Source organism: Schistocerca americana, chromosome 5, assembly GCF_021461395.2.
Source record: "Schistocerca americana isolate TAMUIC-IGC-003095 chromosome 5, iqSchAmer2.1, whole genome shotgun sequence".
NCBI lineage: Eukaryota > Metazoa > Arthropoda > Insecta > Orthoptera > Acrididae > Schistocerca > Schistocerca americana.
This window is the reverse complement of record NC_060123.1, coordinates 461,257,702-461,276,711: the sequence shown is the minus strand read 5'-3', so window position 1 is coordinate 461,276,711 and position 19,010 is coordinate 461,257,702. Positions and strand designations below refer to the sequence as shown.

The 19,010-nt window shown below is 43.4% G+C and overlaps 1 protein-coding gene across 1 annotated transcript in view; it reads right to left on the bottom strand.

Moving 5' to 3' along the window:
* The window catches only part of LOC124616432, a 124,793-nt gene that overhangs the window by 85,873 nt on the left and 19,910 nt on the right, over window positions 1-19,010 (bottom strand). Inside the window, exon 4 of the mRNA XM_047144740.1 lies at window positions 18,842-18,974. Within this exon, the coding sequence (XP_047000696.1) occupies window positions 18,842-18,974 (133 nt within the window). The remainder of the gene's footprint in view (window positions 1-18,841; window positions 18,975-19,010) is intronic.

Sequence of the window (19,010 nt, the reverse complement as noted above, 5' to 3'; positions counted from 1 at the left end):
TCAACTGTTCAAAGTGCCGTCAATGCAAACAAGAGGTGACCGAGGTGTGTAACCAATGGCACCCCATATCATCAGGCCGGGTGATACGCCAGTATGGCGATGACGAATACACGCTTCAAATGTGTGTTCACCGCGAAGTCGCCAAACACGGATGCGACCATCATGATGCTGTAAACAAAACCTGGATTCATCCGAAAAAATGACATTTTGCCATTCGTGCACCCAGGTTCGTCGATGAGCACACCATCGCAGGCGCTCCTGTCTGTGATGCAGCATCAAGGGTAACCGCGGCCGTGGTCTCCGAGCTGATAGTCCATGCTGCTGCAAACGTCGTCGAACTGTTCGTGCAGATAGTTGTTGTCTTGCAAACGTCCCCATCTGTTGACTCAGGGATCGAGACGTGGCTTCACGATCCGTTACAGCCATGCGGATAAGATGCCTGTCATCTCGACTGCTAGTGATACGAGGCCGTTGGGATCCAGCACGGCGTTCCGTACTACCCTCCTGAACCCACCGATTCCATATTCTGCTAACAGTCATTGGATCTCGGCCAACGCGAGCAGCAATGTCTCGATACGATAAACCACAATCGCGATAGGCTACAATCCAACCTATAAGCAAAGAGAGCTTCACTCCAAGTTTAAACGCAGCCAAAACCTCACAGACAAACAGAAGCTAAACGACGTCAAAGTTAGCGTAAGGAGTGAATTCGAAAGTAAAATTCTATGTACCGACTTGACAGAAAATCCTAGGAAGTTCTGGTCTTACGTTAAATCAGTAAGTGGCTCGAAATAGCATATCCACACACTCCGGGATGATGATCGCATTGTAACAGAGGATGACACGCGTAAAACTGAAATACTAAACACCTTTTTCCAAAGCTGTTTCACAGAGGAAGACCGCACTGCAGTTCCTTCTCTAAATCCTCGCACAAACGAAAAAATGGCTGACATCGAACTAAGTGTCCAAGTAACAGAAAAGCAACTGGAATCACTCAACAGAGGAAAGTCTACTGGACCTGACGGGATACCAATTCGATTCTACATAGAGTACGCGAAAGAACTTGCCCCCCTTCTAACAGCCGTGTACCGCAAGTCTCTAGAGGAACGGAAGGTTCCAAATGATTGGAGAAGAGCGCAGATAGTCCCAGTCTTCAAGAAGGGTCGTCGAGCAGATGCGCAAAATTATAGACCTATATCTCTGACGTCGATCTGTTGTAGAATTTTAGAACATGTTTTTTGCTCGAGTATCATATCGTTTTTGGAAACCCAGAATCTACTCTGTATGAATCAACATGGATTCCGGAGACAGCGATCGTGTGAGACCCAACTCGCTTTATTTGTTCATGAGACCCAGAAAATATTAGATACAGGCTCCCAGGTAGATGCTATTTTCCTTGACTTCCGGAAGGCGTCCGATACAGTTCCGCACTCTCGCCTGATAAACAAAGTAAGAGCCTACGGAATATCAGACCAGTTGTGTAGCTGGATTGAAGAGTTTTTAGCAAACAGAACACAGCACGTTGTTACCAATGGAGAGACGTCTACAGACGTTAAAGTAACCTCTGGCGTGCCACAGGGGAGTGTTATGGGACCATTGCTTTTTACAATATATATAAATGACCTAGTAGATAGTGTCGGAAATTCCATGCGGCTTTTCGCGGATGATGCTGTAGTACACAGAGAAGTTGCAGCATTAGAAAATTGTAGTGAAAAGCAGGAAGATCTGCAGCGGATAGGCACTTGGTGCAGGGAGTGGCAACTGACCCTTAACATAGACAATTGTAATGTATTGCGAATACATAGAAAGAAGGAGCCTTTATTGTATGATTATATGATAGCGGAACAGGCACTGGTAGCAGTTACTTCTGTAAAATATCTGGGAGTATGCCTACGGAACGATTTGAAGTGGAATGACCATATAAAATTAATTGTTGGTAAGGCGGGTACCAGGTTGAGATTCATTGGGTGAGTCCTTAGAAAATGTAGTCCATCAACAAAGGAGGTGGCTTACAAAACACTCGTTCGACCTATACTTGGGTATTGCTCATCAGTGAGGGATCCGTACCAGATCTGGTTGACGGAGGAGATAGAGAAGATCCAAAGAAGAGCGGCGCGTTTCGTCACAGGGTTATTTGGTAACCGTGATAGCGTTACGGAGATGTTTAGCAAACTCAAGTGGCAGTCTCTGCAAGAGAGGCGCCCTGCATCGCGGTGTAGCTTGCTCGCCAGGTTTCGAGAGGGTGCGTTTCTGGATGAGGTATCGAATATATTGCTTCCCCCTACTTATACCTCCCGAGGAGATCACGAATGTAAAATTAGAGGGATTCGAGCGCGCTCGGAGGCTTTCAGACAGTCGCTCTTCCCGCGAACCATACGCGACTGGAACAGAAACGGGAGGTAATGACAGTGGCACTTAAAGTGCCCTCCGCCACACACCGTAGGATGGCTTGCGGAGTATAAATGTAGATGTAAATGTAGATATAGATGTAGATATCAAAGTGGGAAACGTGATGGTACACATTTCTCCTCCTTACACGAGGCATCACAATAACGTTTCACCAGGCAACGCCGCTCAACTGCTGTTTGTGTATGAGAAACCGGTTGGAAACTTTCCTCATGTCAGCACGTTGTAGGTGTCGCCACCGGCGCCAACCATGTGTGAATGCTCTGAAAAGCTAATCATTTGCCTATCACAGCATCTTCCTCCTGTCGGTTAAATTTCGCGCCTGTAGCACGTCATCTTCGTGGTGTAGCAATTTTAGTGGCCAGTAGCGTATGTTATCCAAATTTTATTTTACCTAGCTCAAGAAATAAACTAAAATCGCAGTGTCGGATTGTTATATATACTATGCACCACGTGCTTTCAGTGAAGCATTGTTTGCATTTATCCATGTTTTTATCTATCGAAACACTACGCCAGTTAACTATTTTCTTATGCTTAGTGCGACGTGTTTTGGGAATTTATTCTCATTGTCAAGTGTACTCCATTACATAAATATTTTGTGTGATATCTGCATGTGTGTTTTTCTGCCATTCTTGCACTGTAGTCATTTTTTGAGTTACATTTCAGTCAGAAAACTGCACAAAATAAATCTTGGAACCTTTCTTTTTTTGCTAACATAAGGAATAATATTTTTGTCGGTCTCTGTACAGGTTTTGTTGTGCTCCTTCCTTTAGGGCAGAATACCACACACACGCAAATCACCACTCACAATGTTTGTCTTTGAATCGAAAAAAGTTACATAGGTATAATGACACTATGCTTTCACAAAAAGTCTACACTAACTGAGGTAGCAAGTTTAAGTTCATATAACCAGCCTGTACGAAGGACTTTAAACGATTGCTGTATAACACAAAGAGTAGCTGTGTATAATGGTTACCAGACTACTATATTCAGCATAATGCTGCGGAGAAAGAAATTAAACCAAGTAAGGGCAAAAGTGTACCCCACAATAGTTTCTCTAGCTACTGTTAAGGAAACACACCAGGTACCAATCTTTGGCAAACGCAGTATGCAACCTCTCGAAAGCAAAAAATTGTTCCAGCGCCTACTACATCACGGAAATAATAGATAAGAACCTTTTAAACTACAGCTACATGCAGTCAAACACGAATGAAAGTGGAGTGCATAAAATCATTTGGTAAGAGCATAGCTTGCGCTACGCAGGAAAAACGTGGAGTTCTCTCTTTATGCTGTAAACTGCAAAGAACAGACACGGCTGCATGGCGTTGTTTCGAAGCTAACCAAAAATATTTCATTTGGGACACCAAGGACACATAGTTTCAGGGTTTGAAACTTTAGGACGAGTGAATACTATTTATGTTAGAACAGAACTGATATATGTCAATGCTCCGAAACCTCAATTTTAAACAGCTGAAAGTCGTTTACGAATTTAGTTTTACGTCGAAAAAATATATGGCTGTTATGTTGTGATGAAATAAAGAACGAGTTATTCGCTAGTGTAGGGCATGTTAGCATGTTATAGCACGTGTTAAACATACGCCAGTTCAGAATTACTAACAACGTAGAGATATTCCATTATATCTCGAAATCATGCTGAAACTGTGATAAACAACTTTTTTAAGCAGATTCTGCCACTACCTGGGGACATGCATAAATTTAAATTCATTCACTACATTCGATGTTTGTGGAACGCCCGCAGCTGTAAGAGTCATGATTTCAATAATAAAACACTGCGCCAGCTACGTGTTTCTTCCTGCTTAGCATGGTCGCGTTTCGAGAATTTATTTTCATTGTCAAGTGCATTTTATTACAGCAGTATCTTGTGCGAAGTTTGCATGTGTATATCTCTGCCGCTATTGCTCTATAGTCATATTTCTGAGGCTATACTGTAAACGTAACATCGGAGGAAATGAATTTTGATGTTTTCTCTATGCTAATGTTAAAAGTAGTATCTTTGTTTGTCTACTTACGGGTTCTGTACCTCCTCCATTACGCAGAATACAACACACACGCAAACCATCACTTGCAATGTCTTTTGAAATGAAAATACGAGTATGTTTACAGCAAAGTGTGTTACAGGTATATCAACATAGTACGTTTTCACAGAAGGTTTGGATATTGTAAGGGGTGTTACTTTGCTGTAGATTACATGCAGTTGTCAAATATAAATTTATTTTACCGTTACTATAACAGACATTTAAATTATCAACTATGCTTTATATTTTATTTTGTTGTAACTGTTGGTTAGCTTCTATGAAGAAATAAACATATTTATGGAATTTACCACAGTTATTATATACAAGAGAAACGTTTGAAAAATTTAACTGATTCACTATCTAGTCTGTCACTGGGTACTCAACTACATAGGAATGGTGTTCAGACTGTGTGCTGCAGGACATTAGTTCTTAGTAGCGTTAGTGTCATAAATTGCCGTTAGACGCCGGTACTGGTGGTGGATCATTACAGTGTGCATTACATTTAGAGAGAGTAAAAATGGGTCTAGACGAGCAGGGCTTTACTCGTAAACCCACTTTTTATCAAAACAACAGCAATGGAAGTGCTGTCCTTCGCGAGTGCTGACACCTTGAAGGAATACGGAGAGGTCCTCTTTCCACACCGGGGCTGAAGAACATGATTCGGAAATTCGTATTAAATGGCGATTTGGAAACTGCTCATGAGAAAGGCTGAAGGCCAATTGCGGCACAGGTTGTTGTAGAAGTTACTGTTGCCGTGGCTGAGAATGATAGATGCAATTTGTGACCTTCAAGCAGTGCACAGCTGAACATTCCAAGGACTACCGTTGGAAAAGTGGTGCGAACAATTGTGAAATAGTATCTCTGGTGCGGTTCCAGGCCATCGTGGATGCAGATAGTAGTCGTATTGAGCAGCGGCGTGTAATTAACAATGTTCCAATGTCATATGAAAATTAAAATTTGTTTGCCTCAATGGTTCATTCGATGTTTCTATTCCCCAGGTCACTACAAACGTTTCCAAAAAAGTTTCATTGTTCTACGATCACTTGTTTCTCGAAGAGACCCTATCAAGTAGTGAAAGTTTAAATATAACCATCCTGTAGATGTAATGACCGATAGAAAATTGTGTATCATAAAATGAACTGCTAAGTTTCCAGGGTGAACTGGTTGTTTCGAAGGAAGGAAGGAAGAAAGATTAGGTTTAACGTCCCGTAGACATCGAGGTCGTTGGAGGCGGAGCACAAGCTCGGATTCTGTCAAGGATGTGGAAAGATATCGACAGTGCCCTTTCAAAGTGGAGGCCTCGAGGTATGTGGAATAAAAATGACTGTGAATGTGTTGATCCTTTAAAGAATGTGGACCCGAAATTACAAAAAAAAATTGCAGTAAATATACAGGGATATTTTATGGGTATTATGGGATAAGGGACTCGTGACTTGTGGTGGACCATTACAAAGTAGCTGGAACTCTTTGTATCTGGATTGTAGTGAAAATACCTGGGTAACAGTGCAAATTGCGAGAGTATGCGCTGTCACGTGTTTGAGAACAAATTTGTTCCCGTCAGTCAGGCTGCTTGCTGTTGACAAGAGTAACGTCCACTTTACTCATCGCTCTCACACTTGCGTTCAGTCCTGTTCGCTTCTCTTCCGGGTTTGTTTTCTCGCAAGATTAGTTGTTCGTTACCTGTGATACACAGCAGTGTGGATAGGTTTACTAATGAAGCGTTGGCCGGTATGCACTTCGTGTATGGGTTCACTGAATCGAATGCAAGAGCGACACAACGACGTTATGTTGGACTTCTCCTGCAGCGACGGCAACCTTCTCGCAGTACTTTTGCACTTGTACATAGGCACTTAGGAAAAAACTAGATCATCATGGTCGACGTTTTCATCAATATGTGTAAGGAAACAGCATCTGTTGCACTGTACACAAACTGATCTTATAGAGAAAATAGTGATAAAAGTGTACGTGTTTCATCAGATGGTTTATTTACTGCGTGTTTTGTGTTGTACGTTTTGGTTACTATATGCTATAGGTTTTTTCCTCTGTTGCGAAGGTATTTTCACAAAAACAAAGATAAGTTGATGAAAAAAAAAAAAAAAACATAATTACACCCGTTCCGTAGATCGAGCCACCAGAGGCCAAGGGAAACTTGAGCCAAAGTACTCATAATATCCCCTGAACTATCTCCGATGTTTTCTTCTGGTTCACTCTGTATTTCTCCTTAAAAAATAACTGTACTTAAGTCCAGGCAGCAAACTATGTGCCGTGGCGTCTTAGACTTCAGGCGCCGACGGCATTACGCAGAGTTTATATTCGTCATGCGGGTTACAGCAAGCTCGGCTCCTACAGTGCATACGACACACAATTTCACAACCCCGGAACTTTTCGGCGTGACCAGCAGGGGGCGTCAACAACACTCCGGCCCGGTCACAGCGCACTGTATACGCCGGAGGTAGAGGTTGAACGTCTTCAAGCATTCGCTATGCCATATGCCGAATATAACCCACACGTATCTGTACACGAGGCGGCTATTTATGCCAGCGCACGAGCTCCGGAGAGCAGTTTCGTCGCAGCCTCAAACCTGAATATTTCCACTGTGCTGCTCCAAGAAGTGTGCCATCGATCTGTTGGCAGTCCGTGACCTCCTCAGGTGGGACTCTAAATGATCGACGGTGTGCTAGTGGAGACTTTGTGTAACTGCACTGCAGTTCTTCTAGCCGACAACATGTCAGACTGGAAATTTCTATTCTCGTTGGAACTAAATATTTAATTACTGTTGACTCTCAGTACCTCCTCACCGAATCACACCATAAGGGTTGTTAAGTATTTATTTTTCTTGACTGAAGTTGAATTTCAAATTTGGTTTCGAACCTAATTGTGAGGAACTTATTTTTCACATTGTCTTCAAGTTATTAGGACTTCAAGACGCTGTTCGTTGTAGGAAGTGTGACTGCAGAACTTTAATTGACTGATTTTAACGTAAAACTCTTAGGACTTTAAGACATGGTCACAGACGTGTGTGCAACTCTTTCAAGTATCATATAAATTTTTTTTTATTTACTTCGTGATTCAGGATTTGTAATTGCCTCAGTCATTTACGAACCATCGTTTACTTTGTTTCATTAAGTGAAAGGCTAGCATCCATTTTGTTTCACGTATTGAAGAAACATCCTTTCCTTGGTTTTATTGTGGAGACTATTTTTGTCGAAACTGATTTCAGTGGCTCACAGCACTATGGGACTTAACATCCGAGGCCATCAGTCCCCTAGAACTTAGAACTACTTAAACCTAACTAACCTAAGGACATCACACACAACCATGCCCGAGACAGGATTCGAACCTGCGACCATAGCGGTCGCGCGGTTCCAGACTGAAACTGAGTTCAGTAAACTGTTATTTGTTTCCTATACCTCGAATATATCAATGTAAGCCCGTCCAAGCAATAGCAGCGTCACCTGGCTAGGAATTACTGCTAGTCAGACACACGCACGGTGCATGTAGTTCCAGTGAGCGTGCTGTCGGTGTGCACAATGTGAAAGGCGCGCGATGCATCTGAGACTGCGCGACTTTTCGGGTGTTCGAGGACTGTTGTTGTGCCTCCATCTCGTAGCGAAACCAACGTAAAACCACGTTCAGACGTCCTTGGACGCCTACTCGTTATTACAGATGTCACACGTCGTAGGCTGGGCACACTGGTAAAACAGGACAGTCGGCGAACTGTGGCGAAACTAACAGCAGACTTTAATGCTGGGTAGAGTACAAGTGTGTCTCAACACAGAGTGCACCGAACACTCTTAACTATGGCCCTCTGCAACCGACTACCCACGTATGTGCCAATGTTAGCACTATGACAGCAGCAAATGTGACTGAAATGGGATCTCGACCATCGGGCTGGAAGCTGGCGCAGTGGCATACCGTTGCATGGTCTGAATACTCCAAATACCTTCTTCATCATGCCGTTGGGAGGGCGCGAATCCGTCGTCTTCCACGGGAACAACTCATTGACACCTGCACAGCGAGATGGAGATAAGCTGGCGGTAGCTCCATTATTCTCTGTGGAACATTCAGGTGGATATCAAGGCGTCCATTGGAGCTCTGCAAGGCACCATGATGGCCAAGGAGTACCGCACACTGGCTGTAGACCAAGTACATCCCTTCATGACTATCATGTTCAAATGTGTGTGTAATCTTATGGGACTTAACTGCTAAGGTCATCAGTCCCTAAGCGTACACACTACTTAACCTAAATTATCCTAAGGACAAACACACACAACCCTGCCCGAGGGAGGACTCGAACCTCCGCCGGGACCAGCCGCACAGTCCATTACTGCAGCGCCCTAGACCGCTCGGCTAATCCCACGCGGAAACTATAATGTTTCTCGACGGCGGTGACATTTTTCAGCAATATAATGCGCCCTGTCACAAGGCGAATAGTGTGATGGAGTGGTTCGAGGAACAAAGTGGCGACTTGCAATTGATGTGCTGGCTCCCCAACTCACCAGATGTGAACACACCTGGGATGTGGTTGAAGTGGCGTCAGAGCTCATCATTATGTACCATAAAGTGAATTTCAGCATGTTTTGGCAAATCGATGCTTTGAAATTGGGGAAATCAAGAAATCTGTGAACTTCTCGTTCAAGCATGTCCCCGTAGTTAACGGGAATTAGGTGACTGGTGTGTGCAGATGTGTTGCCAACTGCCTCCAGCGATCTGCCGTGGGCTCATTTCTTCCACGCCTCTGTTATCCGTCCCAAAGGGGAACATACCGGCTGTTATACTCCGCAAGCCACCGTACAGTACGTGGCGGAGGGTACCCTCTATCACTGTTAGTCGTTTCTCTTACTGTTCCACTCGCAGTCAGCGCGAGGGAAAAACGACTGTCTATATGCCTCCGTATGAGCCTTGATTTTCTCGCATCTTATCTTCGTGGTCCTTACGCGAAATCAAATGTATGTCAGTGCAGTAGGATAGTTCTGCCGTCAGCTTCAAATGCCGTTTCTCAAAATTTTCCCAGTAGTGTCCCTCGAAAAGAACTTCGCTCCATCCAATTCCATTTGAGTTCCAGAAGCAACTCCGAAACGCTTGCGTGTTGTTCGAACCTACAGTTAACAAATTTGGCAGCCAGGCTCTGAATTGTTTCGATGTCTTCTTTTAATCCTATCTGGTGCGGATCACAAACACTCGAGCAGTACTCAAGAATAGATCATACTAGCGTTCTATATGCATTCTCATTTACAGATGAACCAGACTGTCCTAGAATTCTCCTAATAAATAGAAGCCGACAACTTCCCTTCTCTACCACAATTGTCACATGCTCGTTCCTTATGCTAACGCTTGGCAGTGTTAAGACCAGATACTTGAACGCCATAACTGCGTCAAGCAGGGCACTAACAGTGCTGTAGCCGAACTTCACCGCTGTACTTGTGACCGCCAGCGGTGAACACATCGTTATGTACCATAAAGAGAATTTCAGCATATTTTGGCAAATCGATGCTTTGAAGAGGGGGAAATCAAGAAATCTGTGAACTTGTCGTTCCTGTTTCTAAACGCCAGTAGATGAGCCATATCCTTACACACACTGCCCATCGCGAGATTGCATGCTGCGTGGTATCGTTGCGGGTATGTGACCCGTTAATGAAAGTATACAAGGAGAGCAGAAACGAATAGGGAATGATTCTAGTGACGATGCAGGTCGAAAATTGGGATCCCCACTTTTAACAAAGGGTGGATTGTTATCGCCTGTCTTCCGGAAACGCGTATCTTGTAGTTGGTCGGCTATTAACGTGCTACTGTCGTGGGCGCCTATGGAAAGTCGTTGAAGGACGGTGAAACAAAAATAAGCGATAAGGAGATGGACGTCCACGTCGCGTCACATAAATTTGAGGTCGGAGGCTTGCCCGCTCTGTAAAGCAATACAGACAGCAATCTGCGACAATACTAGTGCACTTACACGTTTTTCAGAGCACACTGTTGAACATGGACAGGTGACACTTACGTGTAACCATTTTGCTCCAACAATATCGTCCATGGCGACCGTAGTGGGAACGGGATCATCGAGACTGGAAAGTGAATTAATGGTGACAAGTCAAATGGTCGGGTGAATTACGGTTCTTGTTACACCAGAACGATGGTCACATCCAGATGCCCTTATCCAGGCGAAAGGATGCTCGAAACATGCACCACATCGCGGTCGCCATGGGGAAACTCACATAGACTTCCGTGGACCTGCGGTAATAATCGAAGGCACTAAGACAGATTTAGACTAGGTGAACATTACTGAGGTTAGAATAAATGCCTTCATGTTTTATACACTATGTGATCAACAGTATCCGGACACCTGCGTGAAATTGATTTACAAGTTCAAGGTGCCCTCCATCGGTAATGCTGGAATTCAATATGGTGTTGGCCCACACATAGCCTTGATGACAGCTTCCACTCTCGCAGGCATATGTTCAGTCAGGTGCTCGAAGGTTTCTTGGGGATTGGCAGACCATTCTTCACGGAATGCTGCACAGAGGAGAGGTATCGATGTCGGTCGGTGAAGCCTGGCACGAAGACATCCCAAAGGTGTTCTATAGAATTCAGGTCAGGACTCTGTGCAGGACAGTCCATTACATCGGCCGCGCATTGTGAGCAGGTATTCGGTCGTGTTGAAAGATGCAAGCCGGCCGCTGTGACAGAGCGGTTCTAGGCGCTTCAGTCTGGAACCGCGCTGCTGCTACGGTCACAGGTTTGAATCCTGACGCGGGCATGGATGTGTGTGATGTCCTTGGGTTAGTTAAGTTTAAGTAGCTCTAAGTCTAGGGGACTACTGACCTCAGATTGTAAGTCCCATAGTGCTTAGAGCCATTTGACCACTTTTTAAAAGATGCAATCGCCATCCCCGAATTGCTCTTCAACAGTGGGAAGCAAGAAGATGCTTAAAACATCAATTTAGGCCTGTGCTGTGATAGTCCCACGCAAAACAACAAGAGGTGCAAGCACCCTAAAAGAAAATACGACGACACCATAACACCACCGCCTCCCAGTTTTACTGTTGGCACTACGCAGGCTGATAGATTTGGTTCACCTGGCATTCGCCATACCCACACCCTGCCATCGGATCGCCACATTGGGTACCGTGATTCATCACTCCACACAACGTTTTTTCACGGTTCAATCGTCGTTTGGCGTTTACCGGCTTGGTGTGTAGCTTATGAGCAGACGATCCACCATGAAATCCAAGTTTTCTCACCTCCTGCCTAACTGTCATAGTACTTGCAGTGGACCCTAATGCAGTTTGGAATTCCTGTGTGATGAATGGTCTGGATAGATGTCTGCCTATTACACATTACGACCCTCTTCAACTGTCGGCGGTCTCCGTCAGTCAACAGACGAGATCGGCCTGTACGCTTTTGTGCCGTACGTGCCCCTTCACGTTTCCACTTCACTATCACATCGGAAACAGAGGACCTATGGATGTTTAGGAGTGTGTAAACTTCGCGTACAGACGTATGACACAACCGACACCCAATCACCTGACCGTGTTTGATGTCCGTGAGTGCCGCGGAACGCCCCATTCTGCTCTCTCACGATGTATAATTACTTCTGAGGTCGTTGAAACGGGTACCTGGCAGTAGGTGGCAGCACAATACACCTAATATGAAAAACGTATGATTTTGGGGGTGTACGGATACCTTTAATCACATAGGGTGTGTCTTGCCGATGGCGATCGTGTCTTCCAGCAGGATAACTGTGTCACAAAGTCAGAATCTTGCTTTATTGGTTTGAGTAGCATGGTAGTGAATTCAAGTTGATACCTAGGGCAACAAACTCTCCTGATCAGAAGCGTATTGAACACCCATCGGACACTATAGGAAGCCACATCCACGAACTATTGGCTTTTTATATTTGACAGATATCTGTAAATGGTCTTAAATGGTTAATAATGTCATTTTATGCCAAAAGATTCTTTTTTCCTTTTGAATTTCAGTATTATTTTTAATAAACGAAAATGTATTTGAAATAATTTGAAATCCCGCTAAAACGCTGCATTTGAGTCATGTGAGGCCTGTGACATCACTAGCTAACTCGCTGGTCCTATTGTCGTAAACCTACTTATTTCGGAATTTACGATTCGGAAACTGGGTTACAAATGGTGTGTAGTAACACATTCCACGATTGCATCTATAAAAACTGCTGAAATATTGTTTTGCAGTATTTCAAAGTATAAGATGCGAAGTACGAGGTTGCACTGTATTGGCAAAATGCCACGATGTCTTTGCACAAGTTCCTTAACTTAATGATGTCCTGCACTCTGAAGGTAACATAATTTACCTCCGAGATACTTTTTCCCACTGTTGCAATGCGGAACGGTATCATTCAACGAAATCGAGCTCGCAGTGAAAACTGGGAGAACTGGCTGTCGTTATATCCAAAAATAGACGGAGGCATCGGTGTTTCAGGTGATAGACCGTTCGAGTGTAATGGTTTATAAATATTTCTCTATAAGTCGCTGGTGTAAATCCAGTCCGGAGGCAAATTTTAACTCATTTGTAACGACTCAACAATCCTTTCACATGAAAATCAGATCATACTTACAAACTTTACAACACCGATCAGAAATGTAGTATTATTATGTTTTTCCCGACGTTTATATGCGTTTGAACTTGCAATAGCTGTTCACACAGGTCACCTTCCGGAAGATTTCTGGTTAATGTGACCACAAACGTTTTATGTAACTGTAAACAATCCTATTTTTTCTTCTTATGTCCGAATAGGATCCTTATTGTTTAAAGTTTAAAGTTCTTACAAAAAAATGAAGTAAGTCTGCTTCGGATACTGACGTTATTCCACACACTAAACCTCATCACCTTACATCTCGCTATAGTGTGCACGAATGGTGATTCCTTTACCACTAGCAACTCTTTCCAAAAAAGTGAATTGTTTAATGGAGACTAAATGCATCAATCCTCAGTTGTCCGTTTCTCCGACTAAAGATAATGCGAAGCTATTTAATGCGAAGCTATACGCAATACATCCCACCACAGAAACTCTGGTACAATGAGTTCTTGCTAATACTATTATCGCATTTCGTGTAACGCTTTTAAAATTTTACGATCTTAGCAGGAATCAAACTTTTAACAATTTAGTATGGGATCATGATTCGAACCTCGAACTTTCTGATCTTTAGACATACTCGTCACCCAGTAGATAGAAAAACCAGTCCAACGTTGCAAATTTTTTACTTTTTCATTCACTCGATGACTAGTTTCTGGCAGAGACCCATCTTCAAATCATCGTAACATAGACGAAAATGTCATCTCCGAAGATGCGAAAACTGTGTCATTTAAGTGCAACGAACCGTTACGGCGCATACAGACAACGGCTACTCCAGAATGCTGGAAGTTCGCGTATATACTTGTTACTTATTACGCCACAAAGTCAATCTACACTCCGTTGCCTTTGTTGATTGTGTTGTATACGAGGAAACCACCATTAGGATTTGCCAAGAAATTTATTGTGCTTTGAATCGTAGTAGTTCATGACTGCAGTGACAGTGAACATGGTACGTTTCAGAGATTAAGTTCACGTTAATGTCTGTAAACGTATTTCACATGAATCTGCTAGTGTACTGGTACAATCCAGAAATAAGGTACAGACTCATTCTGAATGAATTTAATGACGTTGCAGGGAGTAGGGAAAAGAGTGCCCCCTCTTGCACATATCGCTCCCCGAAATGGGTGCGTAAGCGTATCAACTTTTGGAAGGTTTCCGCTATCGGCTCTCACAATATTCCTTCCTATTGTTACTTAAAAGTTGTTTTCCATCACTAAATAGTTAATATGTTGGCATAAAAATTGGGGAAAACCTAATAATAACACACGTATAGCTTCGTCCTACTCCTAGCCTGCGACATCACCAGAGCGTCAGCCAATAACAGAGAGATTCGATCATTTGACCATTTCTTCATGTTTAATGATTTTTAAGTTTTAATTACATGAAAATAAAAGGATATTTTGTGAGAATATTTACCGAAAATGCTATTTGAATCCTGTAATCACTGAGAATAACAGGAATTCGAAACGTAATTTTAACATAGGAAAATATCCGATTGAAGGGGAATTGCGAGAATTTCGCGTAGACGTCTTGTACCACATACTTCCGGAAAACTACCGACGACTTCTCGTATCCATACCACTCAGAATCGCTGGTGTATTCGATTCCAAGAGCTCACTAACTCGTTGCTAAGGTGATAATGTTTCCGCCCATAGTGAATTTAGACACAATCAATCGCAGACAGAAGTTGCAGAGACAGCGAAAGTATATCAGAATACTTATCGAGTAATTCAGTAATTGAAGAGAGATGACAACCCAAGTCTTGGGAGACTGAAGTTCAGTTATAGGGAAAGGAGTAGAAGAAAAAGGTACAGGAAAATATGGGGTTGGTTGTAGCACTGAGAGAGGAGAATGATTGAACTCTGTAATAAATTTCAGATGGTAATAGTGAATACTTTGTTCAAGAATCACAACAAGAAGAAATATATCTGCAAAAGGCAGGGACATACGACAGGGTTCCAGTAAGATTGAGTCAAGGACAGGCAAGGATTCCGAAATCGGGTACTGGATTGTAAGGCGGTCCCTGGGACAGATATAGACTCAGATCACAATTTAGTAGGGTTGAAGAAGAGGCTGAAATTTAAGAGACTAGTCAGGAAGAATTAATGCGAAAAGGAGAGGAATACGGAAGTACAGAGGAATGAACAGATACGCTTGAAGTTCTCTGAGACTATAGATACTACGATAGGGAATAACTCGTTAGGCAGCTCAGTTGAAGAGGAATTGACATCTCTAAAAAGGGGCACACATAGAAAGATGAGAGAATAAAACATAGATACAAGAAAGATATGTGAGAAGAAACCACCGGTAAAAATACAAGTCACATAGAAATGGAATAAATATGAAATAATAGGAAGGAACTGCGAAATGTTTAAATAAAAAACGTGAAGAAATCGCAAAAGAAATAATTGTCGGAATGACTGACTCAGCATACAGAAAAGTCAAAACAACCTAAGGTGAAATCAAATGCTAAAATCGTAACACTAAAATTGCAATTGGAATTCCACTGTTAAATGCAGAGGAGAGAACGGATAGATGGAAAGAGTACATTGAGGGCCTCTGTTAGTGGAAGAATTGTCTGATCACGTGATAGAAGAGAAAACACGAGTCGATTGGGAAGAGATAGAGGATCCAGTATGAGAGTCAGAATGTATAAGAGCTTAAGGCTTAAAATAAGACGGAAGGGATGGATAATATCGGAATTTCTAAAATCATTGGGTTAAGTGGCAACAAAACAACTACTCACGTTGATGTGTAGAATGTGTGAGACCGGCGATATACCATCAGACTTTCGGCAAAACATCATTCACGCATTTCCCAAGATTGTAAGAGTCTACAAGTGTGCGAATTATCCCACAAACAGCTAAATAGCTCATCGAAGTTTTTGGCAGGGATAATAGACAGAAGAATGGAAAAGAAAACTGAGGATCTGTTAGATGACAATCAGTTTGGCTTTAGGAAATGCAAAAGCACCAGAGATGCAGGCCTTACGTTGCAGCTGATAATATAAGGGACACTGAAGAAAAATCAAGACTAGTTCATAGGATCTGTCCATCTGCAAAAAGCATTCGACAATGTCAAATGGATCAAGATATTCGAAATCCTGAGACAAATAGGGGTAAGCTATAGGGAAAGACCTTTAATATGCAATAAGCGCAAGAGTAAAGAGGGAACAATAAGAATGGAAGATCAAGAACGAAATACATGGATTAAAAAAGGTTGTAAGATTGTGATGTAGTTTTTGGCCCTACTTTTCAATCTATAGGTCAAAGAAGCAGTGATGGAAATAAAAGAAAAGTTCGAAAGTGAATTAAAAGTCAGTGTGAAATTATGTAAATGTTACGATTCGTCAATGATACTGCTATCCTCAGTGTAAGTGAAGAAGAATTGCAGTAGCTGTTAAATGGAATGAACATCTAATGAGTACATTTAGAGTAATAAGTAGATTTAGAATAGAGTAAATCGAAGAAAGACGAAAATAATGAGAAGTTGCAGTAATGAGAACAGAGAATATCTTGACATTATAATTGGTGATCACGAAGTAGACGATGTGAAGGAATTCTGCTACCCAGCCAGCTAAATAATCCATGGCGGACAGAGCAAGGAGGACATCAAAAGCAGACTATCATTGACAAATAGGGCATTCCTGACCAAGAGAAGTCCCCTAGTGTTAAACGTACGTCTTAATTGGAGGAAGAAACCTCTGAGAACATTCGTTTGGAGTACAGCTCTGGCAGTGAGATACCGGAATGGAGGAGAATAGAAGCGTTTGAGACGTGGTGATGCTGAATAATGTTGCAGATTAGATGGACTGGTTAGGCAAGGAATGAGAAGATTCTCCATAGAATCGGCGAGTCTATTAAGACATCGGGGAATAATGTCCTTGGTAGCAGAGGGAGCTGCAGAATGTAAAAGCTGTAGAGAAAGACAGAGGTTGGGATATATCCAGCAAATATTGGAGGAAGCTAGATGCAAGTGCTACTCTGACACAGGAGAGGACTTCGTGGCAGCCCACATCAAAGCAGTCAGATGACTGATGACTCAAAAAAAAAAAGAAAAAAACTTTTTCTTGTTTTCTCATGAACCATTATTTGTTAACGAACAGTAATTGACGTACAAGTGAGTTCTCATTTCACCTAAGTGAAGTGAGCCTAGCTCGCACACTGCAGCCAGTAGTCATATACTATCGTTAAACAAATGCAACACCCACAAGAATTTTGTTCAGTGGCAGCAGCGTACCAGGATATAATATGTCCATACAGAGGGGCTGTAGTGATTCATTTGGCACGGTCACCGATGATCAGAAGGCACTCGGCAGACCTTTCTGTGCACCCTCTGCACAGTAGGTGCAACTTGTACGCAGATTTCGTCATTGGATGATGTCTGCCACCACTGCTCAGAATGGGTTCAACCATACCCCAACAAGGAGTACGTACTCCTGTTGAACAGTTTCAGAGGATTGAACGAGGTCGCTATGTGGGCCTGCCGAAAGCTGGATGGACGTGACGAAGGACACTTGCACATGCTGGGCACAATGTATCAGTGGTGTATCGCTGCTTTCAACAGTGGTCCGTTGAACATTCCCACATCTGCACACTAGGTATTGGACTCTGTGTAGTACAGATGCCGGCCGGAGTAGCCGAGCGGTTCTAGGCGCTACAGTCTGGAACCGCGGGACCGCTACGGTCGCAGGTTCGAATCCTGCCTGGGGCATGGATATGTGAGATGTCCTTAGGTTAGTTGGGTTTAAGTAGTTCTAAGTTCCTGGACTGATAACCTCAGCAGTTAAGTCCCATAGTGCTCAGAGCCATTTCAAACATTTGTGGTACAGATGCACGTCAACATTGCATTGTGCGAACAATGGTGTCCTACCAAACATCATCTAGGGTAGAAATATGGGCACATGTTGCACCTGCTGCGTCATCAGGGACCATCAGGAACGGTCTGCTTTTGCAGTAAAACTGAAAGCACGTGTGGCTCTGGCCAGGATACCATTTGACACGAGGACATCGCCAAGCATGGCAGCTCTGGTGCCTTGGAAGAGTTCACTGAAGATTTGAATGGTGCTGTGTTGTCTTCAGTGATGAATGTTCTGTCTGTGTACGAGTGATGGACGTATACGCGTCTGGAATAGATCTTGTGAGGTGCCTATTCCAGAGTGCATTCGCCCATGACACACATGTCCAATCACAGAGGGCCATCAGTTGCAATTCGCGATCACGTTTGGTATTTCTGCTGGTAAAGGAACCAGTGCCCCTACATTGCAAAGGCTGTTATACTCGTGTTGCTGCGTTTCCTCGATAGGAAGGTTATGTGCTTTTTCAGCAGGACAATGCATGTCCACATAAGGTTGCTCCACCGCAACGTTCTCTTCGTTGTGTGTAATAACTGCCCCAGCCAGAAAATCACGAGACATCACGCAAACTGAATGGGACACGTTGAGGCAGGAACTTGCCTGTTTTCTGGTAACTACAAAAACCATTGCCGAATTGCAACTAAAGGCGCACCATGCTTTGGACACACTGTTGCAGGATGCCATTCGGTATCTTTATGAACGTTTCATGCAGTGCCACCACTGAAGGGAGGGGAGGGGGGAGGGGGACGACATTGTGTTTTGATGCAACTCTTTGGGCACCCTTTACTGACATCTATGGTTCATTTTGTCTGAATTTGTTATCATATATTCCAACGATGATGAATTACTTCCACTTCAGCTGTCAATAAAATGACCTTGTTGTTGAGAGTGTTGCATCTTTTTTTCCTACTGCGTAATTGGAACGAAGAGCATGAGCGTGACGCACCCGCCAGGAGGTCCTGGTGCGCTGCTCGCGCTCCAGCTGCAGCTGGCGCTGCTGGCCGAAGTAGATGTACATGACGCTGTCGATGACGTCGTGGTCGTGCAGGTCGGGGTCTGGCGCGCCGGGCCGCCACTCCCTGCGCGTCGCCCCCGCCCCCGCCGCTGCCGCTGCC